The 22,502-nt window shown below is 52.0% G+C and overlaps 1 protein-coding gene across 2 annotated transcripts in view; it reads right to left on the reverse strand.

Moving 5' to 3' along the window:
• RASSF5 (Ras association domain family member 5) overlaps positions 1 to 19,897 on the reverse strand; it is a 104,582-nt gene extending 84,685 nt beyond the window's left edge. The window contains exon 1 of one of the 2 annotated variants that reach the window (XM_004375208.2): positions 19,371 to 19,897. In XM_004375208.2, coding sequence (XP_004375265.1) covers positions 19,371 to 19,821 — 451 coding nt within the window. In that variant the 5' untranslated portion in view covers positions 19,822 to 19,897. The remainder of the gene's footprint in view (positions 1 to 19,370) is intronic. The other variant, XM_023730299.1, reaches the window with a different exon arrangement.
• Positions 19,898 to 22,502: the final 2,605 nt, after the last annotated feature.

The raw sequence follows: 22,502 nt of genomic DNA on the forward strand, positions 1-22,502 counted from the left end.
AACAGAAATACCACATGTGGATGGCTTTAACAAACAGAAATTTTTTCTCTCAGTTCAGGAAGCCAGAAGTCCTAATTCAGGGCACCAGCTCCAGGGGAAAGCTTTCTGTCTCTGTCAGCTCTGGGGAATGCCCTTGTCATCAATCTTCCCTGGTCTAGGAGCTTCTCAGTGCAGGGACCTGGGGTCCAAAGGACACTCTCTGACGGACTTCTTGGTGGTATGAAGTCCCTCTCTCTCTCTCTCTCTCTGCTGATTCTCTCTTTTATATCTCAAAAGAGATTGATTCAAGATACAGCCTAATCTTGTAAACTGAGCCCTGCCTCATTAACATAACTGCCTCTAATCCTGCCTCATTAACATCATAGAGGTAGGATTTACAACACATACGATAATTATATCAGATAACAAAATGGTGGATAACCACCCAATACTGGGAATCATGGCCTAGACAAGTTGACACACATTTTTGGTGGACACAATTCAATCCATAACAGGAGGGCATGACAGCAACCGGAATGGACACCGAGCTCCCAGCACGGCCACCTCACAGACCAGCCCACTTGTCAGCTGTAAAAAGAAATCCTTAGACCGTGTGGCCCCTTGAAACACACTGCTTGATGCGTGGGATGGAGGCCTCTGAGAGGTGGTGTTAGGGACAGACACTCACAGGAGCTGGCAAGTAGAAAGACTGGCCTCTGAGTCACACAGATCAGGCTTTGAAACCGAGCTCCGCCTCCGATCGGGTGTGGGACGCCTGGACAATTTACTAAACATCAGCTAAATAAGGAATTTATTCAATCCTCAGTTTCCTCATTTGCAAAATGGAGGTAATGATATCTTCCTCGCAGCTGATTTGTTGCCAACATTAGAGAGAATGTATGTAAAGCATCCACTGTGCCTGGCACATAGTAAAATAGCTGCTGTTGACTTGACTCTGACTCATGGTGACCCCATGCGTGTCAGAGTGGAACTGTGCTCCATAGGGTTTTCAATGGCTGGTTATTCTGAAGTAGAATGCCAGGCCTTTCTTCCAAGGTGCCTCTGGCTGAACTTGAACCTCCAATCTTTCGGTTAGCGGCTGAGTGCTTTAACCACTGGGCCTCCAGGGCTCCTCCCACCCATAGTAGGTGCTCAATAAATGGTAGCTATCATTTTCAACACTACAGGACTTCTGAATGTAGCCACCCAGCTTCCTGTTGACTCATCATGTGATGCTAGCCAAAAGCCCTCTCAATTTTAGGGCCATCTTCTAGTTCATTAAAGTAGGAATCATGTCACTTTCCTGCTCACCTGCATTCCACCTATCTGCTCCCACTTCCCTCCAACCTTTGCCTTGATGAGCCCAGGGGAGTGAGTGGGGTAGGGGGGGCAGGTCATGTTGCCAGTGTGAAGGTGGAGAGACCGATTTGCCAACCTTGGAGACCTGCAGCAATTGCCAGAATCAACACCATCTACACATTTCTCCTACTCTGGACAGCACTCCTTGTGAGGCTGGCAGAGGGGAATGGAAATGCCCCACCTGGGGTCAGGAGGCCGCTCAGGACATCTGCATCATTATGTTTCCAGGAAGCAGCCTGAACCAGTCCTCTGGAGACTATCCACTGTAGTTCCTTGTTTCAGAAGACAGGCCACCCCGAGGGCTCCAGCACTGCCCACCCAGCCTGAGGGTCTGGGGGCACACGACTGCTCCCTCCCAGCCCACTCCAACGTACAAATGCCTGTGCACACACCCACACTTGTGCACACAACACACGCATGTGTGCACACATGTACACACACATGCACGCACACACACCCCACACACACACGCACACACACTCACACACAGAACGTACCAGAAAGCAAGCCAGGAGCCAACGGGAAGGGTCAACGTAACGGTCAGAAGAGCGACGTGGAGGCCAAGCCCGTCTCTGAGGCCAGAGGTTGCCGCCCTCCCCGGTCAGGCAATGTGGGCAGCTGGACACACAGGGGCTACTGTCTCTGTGTAAAAGCCATGAGGGAATGCACCTGGACATGCTCGAGTGCGGATGAAATGTTGAGTTACAGGTAAAACAGAGGGCAGGGTGGGCAGGGCCCTCTGGGAAGCAGACTCCTCCAGGTCAGGCACAGTGCAGATAGTGCTGGAGACCTGGGTGGTGCTGGGGAGCCCTGGCTGAACTGAGGACACAAGGAAGCGCTGGAGAGACCAACCCAAGATCTTGGTCCCCAAATGGCCAGCTCTGCATGAGGCAGGGCTGGGTGGGGCTGACACATGCACATTTAAGCAAGCTTTTAATACTGGAGGGAAAGGCTAAAAAGGTCCTGCCCCGTTGTTGCTCAAGGACCAACGCAGATACTAAAATTCTCTCTGGGAGCCTGGCCCCTGGATCTCATGCAACAGTTATTTATTCCCCGTGCCTTGCTTCTTGTCACATCTGCAGGCAGGCACCTCTCCCCAAGCACCCCGGGCAGCCTGGCAAAAGTGGGGCACCCGGGCTGGCCTGCAGAGGCCCACTGCCGTCTGTGTGCATGGGTGTGGGAGGGTGTGCCTCGGGCAGGCCCGTTAATCGCCCATCTCCAACACGATCTCCACATCCCTGGGCTGAAAGCATCGCAAAAGGAAGGCTCAGGGGCCGGGCTGGGTGAGGCATGTTGGGAGGGGCAGCGGAGGGATGGCAGGACAGTTCACAACAAGTTCAGACTGGTGAGGCAGGAAATGGGGGGGGCCTCAGGCAGTGCCTGCCTTGTGCCCAGTGAGGCGGGAGAGGGCTGGCCCCAGGGCACTTGTTCCACATGGTCTGTTTCACACACATCACTCTTTGGGGGTGTCGTGCCATGGAGCATACTCCCCACCCTACCTCACAGGGTCTGAGAAAGTCCCGGGGCTCCCTCCCCAGAATGGCTTGTCATTCGGAGCCCTGGGTTCTCCTGCCCTCCCAGGCTTCTTGGTGCTAGGCTTAGAGGACACCTCATTGATGGGAATGCATACTGTTTGTCATAATCTTTTAATTATTTTATTATATATACACACACACACATACATACACACCCATGTAAAATATATTCATATATTTAAAATTATAAACAAACTTAATAGGGTTAAATCACTTCTAATAATTCCTGATTCAACTATTTAAAAAAAAAGCCAAACGTGTTGCTGTCAAGTCGATTCTGACTCATAGTGACCCCTTAGAACAGAGTAGAACTGCCCCACGGGGCTTCCAAGGCTGTAAATCTTTACAGAAGCAGACTGCCACATCTTGCTCCCTCAGAGAGACTGGTGGGTTTGAACTGCTGACCGTCTGGTTAGCAGCCGAGTGCTTAACCACTATACCACCAGGGTTCCATCAATTCAACTATAGATAGTACCAACTGACTTCCTGCTAGGACCACGCTACAACCCTGCCTCCCCTCTCTTCTGCTTCACTCTCTAGTTTTATTATATTATTTTTTTCATACTTCTGAAGTTTAGAACATTTACATTTTATTGCAACCATAATTCCCACAGTTGTCTAAAATTAGCTCTACTTTTGAATGGATTTAGCCTTTTTAGGACAGCTAAACTACAGGGTCACTATGGGTGGAAATCAACTTGATGGCACCTAACAGCAACAACAAACAATTTAAAATTTTTTATCTTGATTAATCTTTCAGTTGAATTTTTTTTTTTTTTTGGCGTTTATGTTTTTTACACGCACTGTTTCCTAATAACATGGTAAGCACTGTGAAGAGCTGCGTCCCAGGTTTATTTACCTTTTTATACTGCGGCACTGTGGCCCTCAGCGCAATCCCTTTAAAGAGTCTGCAGGGCATCCCTCATTGCCTAGCACTGGTAAGAGGCAAGAGGCTTTGGAAAAATGCAAAAGCTACTTTTCTGAGGCTGGGTGGGTCCCAGGCAAGGGACATGGACCTCAATCCTCATGTGTAAATGTGTATGTTAGATTTGTCACGTGGACCCTCTGACACCATATCCGTAAAGGTCCAAACTGTGTTTAGGGTGTGGCCATACAGATAAAGTACAAAGACGAAGCACACTTTTGAATGGGGGCAGTTTATGTGTGCACACCCATCAGAATGCACACGTGCGCAGAGTATGAAACCTACTCAGACAATCACGCCTCCCCTCCTTCCACAGCTACCTGGGTCCTGGCCAGTTTTCATTGCCGCATTTGTTCATTCATTCATTCTACAAGTATTTATTAAGGGCCTAGCACAGGTCAAGCACTGTTCCAAAGGACAACCAGTTACATCCAAAGTCTTTCTGGAACAGGATGAAGTGTATGACAGGATATATGTATAGTTCTACACAGTTATATCCTGTTGTGATTGCTGCCACAGGAAAAAAATAAATACTATTGTTAGAGTACCTTAAGAAAAGAAAACAATGTTTTTTAAAATTGCAGAGAGTTGGGTAAGGGAATTTAACAAAAAGCAACAAGCCTGTGGGAGCTGCCAGACGCCCTCTCCTGCTCCAGGACGGCTCGGGAGGGGCGCCTCCCTCCTGGTATGTGTCACTCCGCTCTGGGTGAAAGAGATGCAGAACAGCAGGCTTCCCCAACCCTGGGCTCTGGCCCCTCTCCACCATCCCTGGGGCCCCTGAGAAGGAGACTGAAGGAGAAGCCTGCATAACTGGTAGAGAAAGGGCATGGGCTCTCACAGGGAGGGGCAGATATGGAAAGAAGAGGGTGAGGTTTTTGGTTTCGTTAAAGGCAGACACTATCTCTGAGAAGGTGCAAATGCAAGCTAAGCCTCTTGCCAACCTTGAGTACATTTTTTGGTAGTTTCCCACAGACCCCAAAGACAAGGGCAACAAGTAGGCCTGGAAGACGCCCTGCCTGGGCACACGTACAGCACAGGAGGGGAGATGAAGTCACATAGGTGTGCAGGTATGAAGGCACACACAGGTGCATTGCAAAGGTACGCCTGGTGGGAGTGCCAGCAGGTCACAGAAGGCCAGGAACAGACAGGTTCAGTCTTTATGGCACAATCAGCCTTCTACATCCAACTGGTTTTTCCACACTTGCTTTGTTGTCACTTGCCATGAGCACCTGAGGAATGAGGTATTAAGTGTCCTCTAGAAATGTTCCTCAGCAGAGGCCACTGTGCTGAGCAGCAGCCTCACAGGGTGCCAGTGGCTGAGCCCCTTCTGTGCCTTCTGTGACGTAGGGGTCACCAAGCCATCGCTCATTGTCTTTGTATCATCTGTGCCGGCAAAGAACGGAGTGTCGAGACATGGAAGTGTTGGCTTGTTTATACCATTAAATCTCCTGGCTCTTGGAAGCAAACTACCTTCCACCAGCCAGGTGAAAGCAGACGTTTTGCAATAGAAAGAAAAATAAATAGATTACGTCTGAGGTCCTCTCTGCAGGAGACACACAGAGGCTTCTTTACAGCTGCATCCCTGTGTCAGGGTCACCAGAGACTTCTGGAGAGACCCAGGCCTCTTTCTGCTGACCCCCCAGCAGCCTTTAAAAATGATATATGACCTGCTCCTTGATGACATGCTTGCTTAGCTCCTAATGATGCCCAGTGGGCTAATCTAGCTTTGCCTGTTAATTATGTCGGGTGGTAAACTCAATGACAGGAATTTGTTCAGAGGATGTGTTTAATTTAACATCCCTCCTCCACTTTTGCCTGGGCAACTTTCAAATCCTATTTCTTCCACTGAGACCCAGGTAGCCCACCTGGCCCAGGTGCAACGGAAGAGCAGGCAGCCACACTGGGGGCTTGTCCAGATGACCTTTTGGGAGCAGTTTTCAAAGCCTTTCTGGGAGCACTAGATAACAGTAGCTCCCAACGAAAGGCCTACTACATGCCAAGCATTGTGTCAACTGCCTTATGTTCGATACCATGTTTAATCCACATAACAACAGCATGGGGCCAGGATTCTGAATTAGTGAGGTATTGGTGGTTCAGTGGGATTCTCGCTTCCCATGCAGGAGATCCAGGCTGGATTCCTGGCCAATGCACCTCATGTGCAGCCACCCCATCTGTCAGTGGTGGCCTGCATGTTGCTATGGTGCTAAACAGGTTTCAAAAGAGCTTCTGGACTAAGACAGATGAGGAAGAAAGGCTGGGCAATCTCCTTCCAAAAATCAGCTGATGGAAACCCTACGGATCCTAACAGTCTGATCTGCAACACATCAAGGGGATGGTGCAGGACCAGGCAGCGTTTCTTTTCATTGTGCCTGGGGTCACCATGAGTCGGGGGCTGACTCAACAGCAGCTAACAATAATAACGACATACTTGGAAAAACCAAGGCTCAGAGAGATTAGTCTTTACAAGGAAGGCCCTACCACCAGGAAGTGGTAACTCTAAGATCTAGGCTAGAGTTGGTCTGGCTCCAAGCCCACTTTCTTCAATGTCATACTACAGGCCGTTCAGCGGGTCCCGGGTGTGAGTGAGATCTTTCAGAAGCCCTCAGTCCACAGGCTGCTGCTCCCATCAGTGCGGAGCATCCTGCCTTCTCCCTCCTCTTCCAGTCAATTCCATCCAAATGCCAACACAGCTAAATGAGCACCTTGCAGCCACGGTGCAATATCTGCCCTGACCTTAATGCTGCCACTCCAAGCCTGATTGATTTTATTAAATCTATAACTCCTTGGGCTGAATAGCAAAGGAGCAGGGAAATGATCTGTTGAATAATTCTTAAAGAGAGAGAGAGAATGAGCATAAACACACCAGCTAGCATTAACATCGAGGAACTCAGTGTCCAACTACCTTCTCAGTGAAGGTCACAGCATTTATTAGGCTATTTATGAGGATTAATTATCCAGGCTGGCTAGAGAGTATTTGTCTCCAAATGGGGATGAGGTCTGGGTGGATTAAAATTCCTACTTCTCAAGAAGGTAAAGCCTTCATCAGAAAAATTCTATTTTTCACAGCCAAAATCACATTGTTTTCACACTATGCTTCCAAAACCTCAGCCCAGGGGTGACTTTTCATTTTAGTTCCATCCCTAAGACTTAGTGCTATGACCCACCTATATGCTCACCCACACATGAATGAGTATGAGAATGGTTTGGACACACATGCGGTGGGGAGCCCCAGGGAAAGTGTATGTGTACCACAGACTTCAAGCCATTGAAGAGAAGCAGTGAAAGGCCAGACAAAGAGTAGAGCCTGGTGGGCTCTAGGCCGGTGCACAGCTCTGCCTTCACATCATCTGTAAGACGGATTAATCCCTTTCCCATTCCCACCGTACAGGGATCTGGAGGGAATAAATGATAGAAACAAACAAACAAACCTAAATGCTTTTGAGTCTTCAGCAGATGGGGCTGCAGAAATACAAGATGGTAGACAGCATGATACAGCAGAAAGAGCCCCAGGCCAGGAGGCCGTGCCTGGAGTTCAGTCCTGGCGCTGCTACCTACAGGGCCTTCTGCCGGCCTCAGTTTCCTTCCTTTGAAGAGGAGCAGGATGACCCAAGCTTGGACGACAACTTGAATTCTATTGTCTCTCCTTCTCCTCTTTCACTCCTGCTGTCCCTCCAGGGTGAGGTCCGTCCATGCCGACTAGTGCCCGGGGAAGGGAACCTGTGGGCAATCGCTACCTGCACTGGGGCTCCTGCTCAGCTGTCTTCCACCCCGCAGTCTCTGTCCCTGAATGCTGGGACTTCACATGCACCTCCACAACCCATGCAGGTTAGAAACCTTTGCCTAAGAAACCTCACAGCTTTTGGGCCCTGGACAGCTGACTCAGCAGCTTGGCAAAGTCTGACACCCCTCAGAGATCCAGGATGGGCAGAATGGAAGACAGCAGCCACCTAGATGCTCAAACTCCACCCTGATTAAGACGACTGCTTGGCGCAAACTCTCAGCCATGCAAAGGCTGGTGAGGCCCATGACCACACGAGGCCTCCGAGACCACCTGTCTCTGTCCCTCCAGACCTGGCTGTTCCACCTAAGCCTGGCAGGGTGGCAGCACCTGTGTCGTGGTCCCTGGGGAGTCAGGCGGACCAAGAGCTCAGCATTAAACAGTGATCCTGCACCTTCTTCCCCATGAGAACGCCACTAGGCAGAGGCCTTGGGACCCTAGCCCCCCGGAGCGCCCCCAGCTGGAGCAGCTTGGACCTACCATGAGCCAGCCGGGCTTCACTCCGGAACCGCCACAGGATCTGGAGCTTTTCGGATGCCGAGCGGCTCTTGGGGAGCCTGCGGAAGAGATGCTGAAGCCTCCTGGTGACTGCTCGCAAGCAGGCAGCGGCCGCCTCCTCATCCCGGCCCTCTGTCATCCCAGCTGCAGATCAATAGCTTCTCTAGGCCTGGCGTCAGGATGGACTGACGAGTGGGGGGTCACAGGCCCTGGGGAGGCTCTAGGCCTGGTGTGGGGGCTGAGGTAAGCCGGGTTTGCCCAAATCAGTGCAGCATCCCTGTTCTCCCAAAGTAAGTGGTGGGCACCTGGGACCTCAGGCTCTGCACCGGCACACACTGACCGATGACTTCTCGTTCCCAGCCTCGGTCCTCTCCCCTCCACCTCCCCCACTGGAAAAACTTTCTATTCCTGGGGCTTTTAGCTTGATAAGATAAAAATGCCCCCACCAAACAGGCTGCAGCAAAGAGCCTGCCCCGAGCCTCACTTCTCAGTAGCGCCTGCAAGTCTGAGAATCAATGTCTCCAAAGTTTCAACAGCCGACAGAAGTGATCGGTTACCGCACACCGTGTTCCCAGCCCGAGAGCTCGTTAATGGATTTCTTTGGGGATGGTGGATTAATAATGCTTTACCAGCTCCACAGGCTCCCAAGGGACCAGTGGGCTAACTCACATCCTCTCATGCTAGCTGGAGGGCGGGGGGAGAGCTGTGGCTTTCAGCTGCCTGGACCCATAAAGGGATGGTGTTCCTTTAAGGGGGTCAGATCATTTATCTGAGACTCGAAAGCCAGGTACCTGAGCAGAGAGGAGGTGTCAGGAAAAAGGATGAGACCCTACGATGTGTACAGGAGGAAAGAAAAAGAGAGAATGCAGTCTCTAACAAAAAGGGTAGAAACACTGTTTTCTTGGCCTAAAACGGTATTCACAGGGCATCACCTCACTCTCTGACTCCCAACCCAAACCCATTGCTGTCAAGTCGATTCCGACTCATAGAGACCCTACAGAACAGAGCAGAACTGCCCCACAGGGTTTCCAAGGAGCAGCTGGTGGATTTGAACTGCCGACCTTTTGGTTAGCAGACAAGCCCTTAACCATTGTGCCAGGGCTCTGGTCTCTGACTCCGAGGAGCAGTCAATTCCTAGGAAAGTTCCTGGAGGCCCTGTTGTCCAGGCCAATAGATGACTGGCACTCGCTAGGCAGCAAAGCTTTCTGGGAGAGCCACTGAGAGGGGTGTCTACTGCCAGACAACTCAGAGATTCTGGATCTCAGCCGCTAACCACCAGTGGGTGCCAGCTGAAGATGAAGGAGGAAACATATCTCAGCGGATGTGAGCACTCACACACCTCTACTCTGCTCATACGGTATTAGTCCAGGAAAGCAGCAATCGCAAGGTCAGTAACACCGCCACGCCCTCTGTGGTCACCAGTCTCTGGCTCCAATCCTTTGTGCTGTGGATTTTTCCCCTGGTCAGAGAGAATGCTCAATCACATCCTACACCAAAGGCCATATTCTAGAGCCTATTTAGAGAAGAAAATGTTGGTAGAACAAAATGCAAGCTGCACTCTGATCCTCCAGACAGGCTCCCCTATCACCTGCCCTTCTCATGGAGAATCTGGCCAGGAGGTCCTGGGTTTAGATCACCCCTCTGTATGGCGGGCCTTAGCAGTTGGTACAACAACAATAAAAGCTTATTTGTGAGTGCAGTATAAAAGCACATTGCTTACAAGTCATTTTTTTAATATAGAAATGTCCCACAATGCCTCCCTTCCTCAGGCCTGGACCCTGGTTCCTTCTCTCTAATACTTCCTCAGAAGGCTGCCCATGGCCTTTTGTGATCCTCTAGTTTACCCAGCAAGGGGCTTGGGTGGTACAAGTGGTTTGTGATCAGCTGCTAACTGAAAGGTTGGCAGTCTGAACCCACTCAGCACCTCCGTGGAAGAAAAGGCCCGGTGATGTGCCCCCATAAAGATTACAGCCAAGAAAACCCTACGGAGCAATTCTACTCTGTAACACATGGGGTCGTCACGAGTCAAGAGTCAACTCAATGGCAGCTAACAGCAACAGCTTATCCAGCAACCACTGCCTCAGAAGGGAGGCATGAGTGAATGCAGGGCCTGAAATGTCAGTTGGGACCATCAAGCAAGGGTTGGGAGCCAAGGTTCCTTGCCAAACCCCAACTCTGATCCTTGTACACAGATCTGCAAGAGGGTCTGGGAACTCCCACCTGGCTGAGCACAGGCAAGGGGTGGATTCCCATTCCAGCTGTCCCCTCAGAGAGGAAAACACGCGCATGCTGGGGGATTTTTAAATATGAGTTATGTGTGATGGGGCAAAAATCCTCCCCACATGGTCCGTTTGGGCCCATGGCCTTGATGACTTCACTTCTCCCTTCTCCTCATCCCAGAGCTGTTCTCTAACAGGCTGAGCCAAGTGAGAAGCCTGCAGGAGAGACTGGAGATGGGGCTTTGGGAGGCTCTAGAATCTTCACTCCTGTTCCTCTGGAAACTGGATAGACTTTATATTGTAGGGACAGTCTGGGGGAGCACAATTTAGAGGCAGGGGAATGCCTGCAGTGACCTCCTGCTGCCCCCTGATGTCCAAGCATTGACCTCATGCCTTCCATGCTGAAGGAGGACTCAGCCAAGGCCCAACATATTTAGAAGAAACAGGCTTCACCACTTAACTACTGAGGTTATAATACATTCTCACCTTGAAATGCCCTATTTATATAAAGGTACCCCCAGGTGGTTTTTAAAACACTCAACACTAGAAGCGACACTGACGTATGGCATGCTCGGCCCTTTCTCCAGAACCTCTCAAGTTACAGCTGAAATCTGTTGTTCTCCTGGGCATCTCTGAGGGTTTTTTCTTTCTTTTTTTAATACTTTCCTCAGCTGCAAAAAGGACATATTGTTTCAACAGAAACCTCAAAACCTCCAACTTCCCATCCAGCTTGCATGGAAAAAACAGCCTCCTGCAAGTCAGCAATGAAAATGGGTGATGGAACCACTTCCCAGATGACAGGCTGACACGGAGAAACACGCTGGGTTGGAGCTCTGGTGTGGGAGGCGCTGTCCCCATATCTGCTGTTCCTCACACAGCCACACCACTGCCTAGAATTCAAGCCAGAAGTCCATTCTGCAAGCCTGTTTACCTCCCAGTACCTATCCGTCTCTTCTTCACCCTATCTGTCCCCTCTGGGACCCTGCCTGTTAGTTTCCTTTGGATCCTGGTTAGTCCTGTGTCACGAAACCTGACAGCTGGGTCACAGCAGGAGGAGATGTGGAACAGGAACAGTCACACTTAAAAGATCTACCTGCATTTCCACATCCACCCCTGTACATGGGGAGGACAGGGTAGAGGGAAACACACCTGTATCTTTAATTTTGGAATTTAGAAAAACTTCACCCTTTGTTTCAATATCTGATGGTGTACTGGTGCTGAAGGTCTATTTAAAAACCAAAAGCTGAGAACAGTCTTAAGCAGAGCCAGCTCTCAGCCATGCAGGCACGGACTGATTCTCTAGCTCACACATGGCTCACCCACCCCTTGGCTCACCCTCCTCTTTTTCTTCTGTACCTCTTTTTTTTTGGACATTTCAGTGTTTATTGGCAGAAAAGAGGTAGACGAATAAGGAAACTCAACTTGCTCACATGTTTAATGACATTAGCTCGTAAGGCAAAACGCTGTGTTGGGTGCTGGTGCTGGCTTTGCTACTAATGAGCTGGGTCACCTCAGACAAGGTATTTGATGGTCCTGAGTGCTGTGTCTCTTCATCTATGTGACAGCTATGATTAAACTAGCCCTGCCTGCCTCATAAGGAGTCCGTCGGTGGTGCAAATGGTGAACGCGGTTGGCTGCTAACCAAAAGATTAATAGTTCAAGTCCACCCAGAGGCACCTCGGAAGAAAGGCCTGGCGATCTACTCCCAAAAATCAGCCACTGAAAACCTTATGGAGCACTGTTCTATTCTGACACACATATGGGCACTATGAGTTGGAGCTGACTTGACAGCCACTGGTCTGCCTGCCTCACAAGGGTACTGCAGGCTCAACAGAGCCAGCGCACACGGAAATGCTTTCTATCCAGACAAACGGGTAAAAGTTATCTCTGTTCCCGTGATTTCTTCCTCATGTTCTGCATGAATACCCCCATCCTAGCAGGTCCACAGAACACCAACGTGTAACTTCAGCAAACACAATGATAATGCTTCCCCAGACCCAACATTTGGTAGGAAGAAAACAAAAGGATAAAAAAAAGACGAGCAAAGAACACCGCTCTTCATTTAGGCCCGACTCTCATAAACCTGCCGTCTGATTTCATGAAACCTGTTGTCTGATTTCTTACAGGCAGTGGGTCCATGTAAGCCAAGTTTTGATTTTCCAGCAACATCAGCCAATAGCCACTGCAAACATCTGCTAATACCTGCTCCACCCCGGAAAGCCTCAAGAAACAGGGATGCGGAGCAGAGGGTGGCGTGCAGGCCCTCCACCGAAGAGTAAACATGGCCCAGCCCTGCGTGGTCACAGGTGAGTGCCACACAGCCACCTGCCTGCCACCCAGTAACATACAGGGATGAGCCCCTGGGCTTTCCCACATCACCCTTCCTACAAACCCGCAGCACAGCCTCACTCTGCCCTCTGCTGCCCTCGAATGGGGTCAGAGCGGTAGGCGTGCGTGGGAAGTCCTGAAAAAGTATGGAACCTGCTACCGCACCCAGGGGTCACCAGGCTCTGAGAGGATCCCAGCCTCCATCCTTAGGCAGGGTGGGGCATTTTCCACCGGGAGGCTGGGCGTATGTCTGAGGTGCCAGGAGGGGCTCCCGATGTTCTTCCTCCTTCCTTTCCAAATGGGCACAAATAAAAAGAACAGGCAAGAAAAATCCAGACGTCACAGATTTCCCTGTGGGTTCACCCCGTGTGAGCTTCTCTACTTCATGAGTCACAGGCAGGCTAGAACAGGCCCTGCATGAACTTGGCCACTTCAGCCAGAGGCCATGCGGTAGAGAGGTCTCAGGGCCCAGCACAGTCTAGGGTGCTTCAGAGCACACCCAGATGTCACCTCCACAGGTCTGCATCGAGACAGTCTTGACTTTGGGGCAGGCCTACCCATCACTCCTTCCCGCACTGATTTTATTCTACTTAAACCAATGCCCCCAGGGAGCCGAGCATTCCGCCTGGGCTGACTTCATCACCTCAGCCTCCTCACTCTTTCCCAAAAGCCCGCAAGCTGGCTCGGCACCCTCCCAGCCCTGAGATCCAGCCCGGAACACAAGGAGAGAAACTTGCCAAAACTCTAAGAAAAAACCCGAAAGTGACTAAATGCAAAACCATCTCCCCAGTCAGGGCTGGCCTGCCTTCTCCACGTCAGTGTGCCGCCAGCACTCCGAGCCAGCCGGGAGAGTAGGAACGGATCCCCAGGGCAGGCGGGCAGAGACGCAGAAAGCACCCTGCCGCCACCACAGGCAGCGGTGAGAGGGAGACCACAAGACCCAGGGCTGCTAACATGGCCCCGGAGGCAGAGGAGATATGTTTGTCTGCTTCGCACACCCACAAATCCTCACCCACCCAAGAGCGCTCAGCTTGCCACCTCAGGAACGCAGACAGGAAAGCCCAGAGATATGTGTACAGGTTCCTCATCAGCCTTCACAACACCCTGGGCAGGGCAAGAGCAGCAAGCAGCTCCAATCCATGAGGAAACTGAGGGAAGTAGGTGGGTGTGGAGAGCCAGAGAGGGCCCCATGGAGAGCACTCAGGGACCAAGAGCCGGGCTCTGTCACCACTCTCTCACCCTAGGTGGCTGCTCTTGACACACGTGCTGGGTGCAGGGACCCAAGAAGCAAACAGCTTGAGGGCCTGAGATGGCACTGAGGCCTTGGAGGCCAGCTGGAGCTAGCCCTCCTGACAGGTGGACAGGTGACACCCCCTTTGAACGTGTCACCTCTGCAGAAGCCTCCCCGAGCTCTGACCTCAGGAAGCTTTTTGTGATGCATGTGGCAATGAGCATGAAAACACTCTGGGCTCTTCAGAGAAAAGGCACTGCTGACATGTGAGGAACTCTTCCTGTGCCCATTCTCAGGCCTGGGCTGGGCCTGGCGGGAGCCTCAGCCGTCCTCCTGGGGCCTCTGGCCCCTGACCACCACACGCACTCCACGGACAGGAGCCCGGTTCCCTGAGGCAGGATAAATCCACTTCACCAGCCAGGCAGGGGCCCTGGGGTGGGGCTGGGGACTGTCTTTTCCCTGTCACTCCAGGCCTACCTGCCAGGCTGGGCACACACTGATTAACCAGTACACTTGGGGAGAAGCAAGAAGATCCCAGACCAAGCCGGCAATGCTGAGGGAAGATGTCATTCTACTTCCATCTAATAACTCCACAGGATCAGCAGGAGAACAGACACGGTTATTACCAAGTCTAATTAGGCTGGCAGACAAGTGGCATTAATCATTTTTGACTGTACCTGGGATTCAAGCGCCCCTTACTCCATGATCAGAAAACTGCATGCTCTGATGAACGGGGGAAAATCAAGCCTACGTCTGACCCTTTTACTTTCATGTCTGGACAAGACAGGAAGCAAAAAGGAGAAGAACACAGGGAGGCAGCCTGGGGACCCTGAAAGCATTCCAGGCCCTCTCCTTGATCCCCAAACATAAACACTCCAATAATACTTTTCCCAAAAAGAAGATCCCACTTAGGGCCAGGGGCGGGGGAGGACTCGGGGGAGGAAGAGTGCACCATTTTTAACAACAAAACATCCATTTCAGTGTTTAGTTTTCCTAACCTCCAAGGCAAACATGGGGCTAAATCAATGAAAACACTTCAGGTCACACACTTCAGCACTGCTGGGTGTGCTGGACAAAGACCCACCAAGTGCCCAAGGAAAATCCAGGAGTCTCGGGACCACGTAAGACATTTGGCAAGTCACCTGAAATGAAAACCTTTCTCTGTTACCAAACCAAGCCAAAACCAGATGCCGTGGAATTGATGCCAACTCAAGGCAACCCCACGTGCTGCAGAGCAGAGCTGTGCACTGCAGGGTTTTCACGGCTGTGACCTTTCAAAAGCAGATTGCCGTGTCTTTCTTCTGAGGTGTCTCTCGGTGGGTTTGAACTGCCAACCTTTGGGTTAGCAACCCAGAGCTTAACCATTTGCGCTACTTCTCTGCTACAGGGAAAGTAACTCTCCCAGAAGCCTCTTCTGCAAAGAACCCCCAGCAGGGGGGGTCTGCAGGATCAAGTGGCTGTTACACAGGCCCAGAGAGGTGGGTTAAACCCAATCATTAATGCAGTGAGGAGACAGGACTGGAGAGGCCGGGAAAGGGGCCCTGTGAGATACCAGCATGCTCTCTGGGACAGCCCTGCGCTTCTCCCCATTGGCTCCATGGCAAACCTGAGTACTCACACCTCAATTAAAGCCCATCAGAGGAGAAGGTAGAGGTTTGAATGAGGAGCCTCAGGCACCCCCTTTAACCCTATGATTCCAATCACTTCACACTTCATAGCTCCAAGCAGCTTCCCTGCTGACAGACACTGACTTCAGGAGCAGACAGGAGGTGCTCACTAGCGGTGTACAAGGCACATCTAAGCACTCCCTCCATGAACATCTGAATTGGACTTAGTTTCCCCCATGGGACAGACCATTTCCTGGACAGTAGACACTTAGAACCACCGCCTGTCTGTCGGTTTGCGTACTGTGGTGGCATGCGTGCACGGAAACCTGTGAGAGCCAGAACTTGACGGACTGCCCTGTTTCTCTGGGTCTCACAACTTTCTGCCTTTGACAGGGTGGAGTCTTACCACTTTTCTATTGCTTGTTTTAGTGGAAAATATTTGCGTTTTCCTTCTCTGACAGGTTTCTGCCTTACACAGGTTCCGGCTTTTGCAGGTTTTACGGTTCTAGCCGGGTCACCCATGGTGGACAAGTTTCAGTGGAGCTTCCAGACTAAGGCAGACTAGGAAAAAAGGCCTGGCGATCTACTTCCAAAAATTAGCCAATGAAAACCCTATGGACTGCAACAGAATATGGACCAATATAGTGCTGGAAGGCGAGCCCTTTAGGCTGGAAGGCACTCAAAATACCCAATGGACTCGAGCATACCAATGATCGTGAAGATGGCACAGGGGCAGGCAACAACTCGTTCTACTGTACGTGAGGTCACCATGAGTCAGAGCTACTGGAGAGCAACTAACAAGAAGACATTTAGTGAGGGTGGAGGTATGGTCCAGGATGGCTGGCTTATCTATCCACCAAAATGGGGTGAAAGATAAAGGGTCAGCTCTATCGGCCTTCTATAGAAGAAAGGGTCCATGACCTGCAAGGGACACCGCCTTGCCAGGGGCAGCTGGTGAGTTTCTCAGGTTCTTTGCTGTTTACTATTCCCTCTTGCAACGCTGGAAATGAATTCTCACCACCAGCACCCCAAAACACACATGCACACACACACACAACCTCTCTCTCTCTCCACCGATGCACCCAGGATTTCGTTCTCTATCTGGCAAACATGATTTCTTTAATCCTGGAAATTAGTATTAACTCTGAATTCTCCTGTTGCCAGCCCAGTATTAATCAGCTATCAGCTAAAGATCCTGAAGTAGGGAGAAGCTTCTGTTAGATGAACTTGCACTAAGAAGGCAGGCAGGACAGGGGGAGGACAGCCTTCTGAAGGCCTTCCTCATTAAAAGCCCATTATGCCAACATGGCTTCCACCCAGTGTCAGCCTCCTGCTCAGACAGATGTCGTTCACATACCCACAGGCCTTCAGTTTGCTTCCAAGAGCCAGGAGATTGAATGGTATAAACAAGCCAACATTTTCCTCTACCACCATGTCTTGACACTCCGTTCTTTGCCGGCACAGATGATACAAAGACAATGAGCGATGGCTTGGTGACCCCTACGTCACAGAAGGCACAGAAGGGGCTCAGCCACTGGCACCCTGTGAGGCTGCTGCTCAGCACAGTGGCCTCTGCTGAGGAACATTTCTAGAAGACACTTAATACCTCATTCCTCAGGTGCTCACGGCACTTCCCCCCTGCCATCTTTAGCCCAGGAACCAGGCAGAGTTTGAAAACTGTACTCACTGCTGGGAAAGGTGGCATTAGGAGGTGTCACAAGCCCAGACAAGGCAATCTGCTACACACAGGAGGGGATTCCTATAATAGCATTAAATGTTTATATAGCATTTCCCAGGCACTGTTCTGAGTGCTTCACACATATTACCTCATTTAATCCTCACATTAATCTGACAAAATGGATAATACTATTACCCCCGTTTTTTAAGTAAAGAAATGGAGACACAGAGATGTCCTGGGTCACACAGATACTAAGTGGCAGAGCCAGGACTCAAACCCAGGCCATCTGGTCTTGGTCCATGCTCCTAATCACTGCCTTTTAAAAATCATATTATGACCCTTGCTTTTCCAAACAAAAACAAAACAAACCAACCCCACCTTGGAACGAGATCTTTAACTTAAGAAAGGATGCTTGGTGAGTTGATCCTGCCAGCCCTCATGTGCACACCAGAACATTTCTCAACTGTTCCTATCCAGCCACAGGTTCACAATTAGTTAAATATTAATAATCGCAAAGAGAAACTCCTCTCTGTAGCCCCTTGATCCAGCTCTACCCCCCTCTGGTGTTCAAACATCCTGAACAGGGAGCAGGGTGTTGAACTAACTCTGTGGGGGGCGTGGAAGCCCAGGACAGAGAAGAGACTCTGCCAAGTCACAACAAGTCAGAAGTACTGGGTCTGGCTGCCATTGGAACAAATGAACTACTCAAACAATGCTAACATGAAGCGAGGTTGGGGTTTGGGTTCAGGGACAATACTGCCTCTCGCCCTGTGTGGAGGCTTGGTGGACACGGTAAAGGACCCCAGGACCCTCTCTAGGGTGAAAGCTGCCAACACATCCACAGACAAGTTGCTTTTAATTCTACTGATGCTCAAGGGTGTTGACCAAGTGACAGCTGCCCTCCACCCCCAACACACACCGCTACAATTTTTGCCCTTCCCTTCTGAATTAGCACCTGATCTTGGGTTCTAGTGGTGGAAGGAGCAGCATCCACTTTCCCTCCGACCCTCCACCTCCCACTTGACCCTGGCTTCGAGTCTGGGCTCTCCTTGCCCGAAGCCTCGTCCCAGGGAGAGGAAAGAGAGGGTTTTCCTGTCGTGGAAGTAGCTCCTGCTGCCCAATGCTGCAGCTGGATGGAAGACGAGGGGCCTCTGCAGAAGGAGGCAAACCACAGCCCGTTTCAAGAGATGCTTATTAGAGGTTGTGCTATAGACTGTGCTTCAGATATTTAAAATACCTGTTTAAACAGATGCACACATGGCTGTGGATCTCCTCTGCTAAACATGGCAACAGCAAATGGGGTGGGGGAGGATGACACCCATTGAAGGCACCTAACTGTGCTGTTGTTATCTTGTGCCATGGAATCGATTCCGCCTATAGGCACGGGAAAAACAAGAAAGCCCCAATAAAACTGCCGGTTTGCTCCCAAAATCTAAATGCTGGTGCCCAGTGGTTTAAAGTGAAGCTTTGAGAAGAACCTGGCTCAGAAGGAGGCTGGAGGGGCCTGAGAGCTGGAGAAGAAGGGACCCCACAGGGAGTTGGGTAATTTTAGGGCAGGATGACTAAAGGGACCTAGGAGGAGGGAGAGGAGGAGGCAGGGCACAGTCAAACAGGAGAGCAGAGTCCAAAGGTTTGAGGGGCCAGAGGTGGAAGGCCAGGAGGGGGCACAGGTCCGGGGTGACCTCAGGCTCTCTCCAACCTCTGGGCCCATTTCCATAGAAAGCCTCAGCAGGCAGGCCATCCAGGTCTCCTGGATGCTCTGCAGGAGGGGTCTGGGCCTGTGCCACTGCGGGGCAAACAAGCCTTTTTTCCATTAACCTTAATAAGCAAAGGTCAAATGGCGTTCTCAATACTAGTCTCACAAGCCCACCCCAAGGGTCACAGAGTGAAAACCTAAAACGAAAATAAGACGGGTGCACGGGAGACCACGGAATGACCTTGCAGCCATCAACCCCGAACCTGCGGGGGGGCGGGGGGCAGGGGCGTGCACCTGTCAGGGGAGGGGCATTTGTAAAACACCGCAGAACCATCCCTGGCAGTGGGCAGTCGCTAAAGGATACTGGGCAGGCGACTCAGGAGCAGAGTGCCTCCAGGGGTTACGTCCCTTAAAGTCGAGGTCTCCTCTGGAGTCAGTCAGCGCAAGGCCGCCCCTCCCCTGTCCCAGCCCCCTCGCAGTCCCTCGCCGCGTACTGCGGTCTTCCCGCGCCCCTCCCGGCCATGCCCTAACACTCACTAGCGCAGCACAGTGCCTGCCGCAGCACCTCTCGTCCGCACAGGTCACACCAGCCGGGGCCGCCCCGCAGCGCTAATTCGGCGAAGCAGTGACCCTCGCCTCTCTCTGCCGGGACGCGGGGATCCTGCGGCTGCTGGAAGATGCTCCGCACGTCGCGGGGTCTGGGCGCCCCAGGCCGCCGCCGCAGTCTCTGCTGCCGACCAGGCCGGAGAGGGCGAGGAGGTCGGGAGGCCCGGGCTTGGGGCTCGACGTCCCCCCAGGCAACCCTCCGGGCGCCGCGCCCCTCGAGCGCCCCGGGCGCAGTGGAGACGGACGCGGGGACGCAGCGGCGCGAGGATCGGCCGTGGGGCGGCGGTTCAGGACTGCCCAGGCTCTGCAGATAGCGCGGCGGTTCGGGGTCCAAAAGTAGAGGGTACGGGCGCTGTCCGATGGCCGGGGACGCCATGGCCATGTCTGGATAGTGGCGGCGGCAGCAGCAGCGGCAGCGGCTTCTCCGGCGGCGGCACTACTCCCGAGCCAGCCCCGAGAGAAGGGGCGGCCCCAGACGTGGGCGCCTTTAAAGGGACCGCAGCCGGCAGGGCGGGACAGGGCGGAGGCGGGGAGATTTCCGAGAGGCAGGAAGGACGGCCCCAGGGAACCCGCGGACCGAAGGGTAAGGTTGGCCGGGGGGCTGGGGAGGGGGCGCCTTCGGGAAGCGGACTGGACCACTGGAGCAGCTGAGGGGCTTAGTATGGGAAAGGCTTTCTACAGTTCAACTCAGAGGAAGCAGTTCTGTAGGATCACTCTTCCCTCGCTTCCCCAACACCAGTTCCACCCCCCACCCCCCAATACCCTCAGGTGGGGACGCTAGGAGCAAGCTGAGGATGGGGGTCTAAGGGGGGAGGCGACAGTCCAGATATCAGCCTGCCGCCTTCCCCAATTTCGTGCGGACTGGTGGAATGTATTCTGTGGCTGGTCCCCCGTCCCCCTCGTCGCCGCCGCTTCGCGAGCGGAGCCGGCCTCGGCCGGGGGGGGGGCGTGCGTGGGTCGGGAATGCCCAGGCAGGCGCTTCCGCAGCAGCGCTGAGTCCCGTGATGCGGAGGGGCGCGCGCAGCGGGGACGCTTCTGATGCTATCCCGGAAAAGAGAGGCCACCTCCGCGTGGGGAAGGCTGTTGCGTACCACTTTCCCTCTGACTGCGTTTCCCCTAGCTCAGCAGTCCTGCCCTGTTGCATGTTCCGTTTTCACATAAGACAGGAATTGTGGAGACCGTGAGCTGGGAAAGTTCTTCTTCCTAAATCAAACCCTCCCCTTCTCATAGCTGTCAGAGTAATTACTGTTAGGCCACCCCCCCAAAAAAAGAGCACTACTTTGTACCTGATATCCACAGTTCACCTGCCTGCGGAGCCCAAAGAGAGTTCCCCTTTCTACCAACCGCAGGGCAGGCTTCATGGGCCCGCGTTTGGTTTAATGCTCGGATCTCCCCGACTTAATATTTGAACGAAAAACCAACAAACCAAACCAAAAAACAAACCCATTTCCCGTCGAGTCGGTTTCGACTCATAGTGACCCCGTAGGACAGAAGAGAACTGCCCCATAGGATTTCCAAGGCCGTGATCTTTACGGCTGGTGGGTTAGAACTGCTGACATTTCAGTTAGCAGCCGAGCAGAGTACTTAACCACTGCGCCACCGGGGCTCCTGTTTGAACCAAAAGCCCTGCATTTTCTTTCTGCACTGGGCCTTGCAAATTATGTAGCATGTCCTGACCAGCACCTTTGCCCTATGGAGAGAGTGTGGGAAGGACAGTACCAGCTCCATCTCATGAGTGAAAACCGGCGGCGCCAGAACTCCCAGGTCTTTGAACTGAACTCGTGTCTTCTATTACAGACCAGCGGTCGGACCCTGGACCCTCTCTAGCCTCGGTTTTCTTAACTGTAAATTGGGCCGGGGATGCGGAGACAGGTGTATGCTTTTGCCTCCTCGGCAGGTCCGACACTGAGTCAATGATCACATCTTTCCTCTTAAAACATGACTTAGTGACGGCCATCAGCAACTAACTTTTGGGAATACGTAGTCTAAATTCTTCTAGACCTGAGACGACCCTACCTCCTCTTCCCAGGCCAGAGATGGGTCTCCCCCTAGTGTCTGGTAGGGGAATCTTCACTTTTGTTTTCCTCTTGGAGGTTAATTTTTAGGTAATCCCTAAACATTCTAGAGTCCTTAGGAAGTCCCAGGAATTCCAGCCTGCTTTGGTCCTAGAGCCCTCTGCCTCTGCATTCGTAGCAGAGAACAGTCGCTGGGTCTCACCAGGAGGCACAGAATTCTCACCTCACCAAGTGGTTTCTGGGTAGATGGGAAGAGTGACCCACCGCCACCAGCCCCACAGAGCTACAAAGCAGAAGGCAGCTGAGATGGAGGGTGTGCGCCATGAACCCTCTTCATCCCTCCTCCACCTTTCCTCTCCCCTCTCAGCACCTCGCTTTCTCTACCTTGGTGGTTTTCTAACTTTGGCCTGCATCAACAATCCCCTGGCGGGCTTGTAAAATCACAGATTACTGGGCTCCACCCCCAGAGAATTCTGAGTCGATAGATCTGGGGCCAGGTTTGAGATTTGCATTTTAATAAGTTCCCGGGTGGTGCTGATGCTGCTGGTCCCAGGACCTCACTTTGAGAACCACTGCTTTAGATCTCAGATGATGATAATAGACTGGGCTTCTCAGTTCCCTTCCTCACAGGGCGGGTGAAGTTCAGGGCGACGAGACTGAGAAAACCCAAGTCGGGGGTGAAGTCGGGGGCGGGGGCACTTCCTGAATGCTTTCTGCAGAATCTGTAAAACGAAAAGTACAATCTGCCTTTGTGGTCTCTTATTCCCATTTCGCCCACTTTTTCTGCAAGCAGTTCTCTTGGGGTTGTTGCAGAAAACTGTATTTTGTATATGTATAAATGTCTGCCTGCATCCACCCTCTGTTATCCATCCATCTCCACAGGCTTGCAACTCAGTCCCTCCCAGGAGGGCAGGGGGCTAGGTTAGTCCAGAGTGTGGACCCAGCTCTGGGTGACAGCTGGGAGTGGCAAGAAGAAACAGGGATCTAGCACATTATTGGAGACCAGTTTCGAAATGCCATTTGTGAAATAGTTGACAACAATCATCAT

The sequence above is a fragment of the Trichechus manatus genome, unplaced genomic scaffold, assembly GCF_000243295.1.
Source record: "Trichechus manatus latirostris isolate Lorelei unplaced genomic scaffold, TriManLat1.0 scaffold00035, whole genome shotgun sequence".
Taxonomy (NCBI): Eukaryota; Metazoa; Chordata; class Mammalia; order Sirenia; family Trichechidae; genus Trichechus; species Trichechus manatus.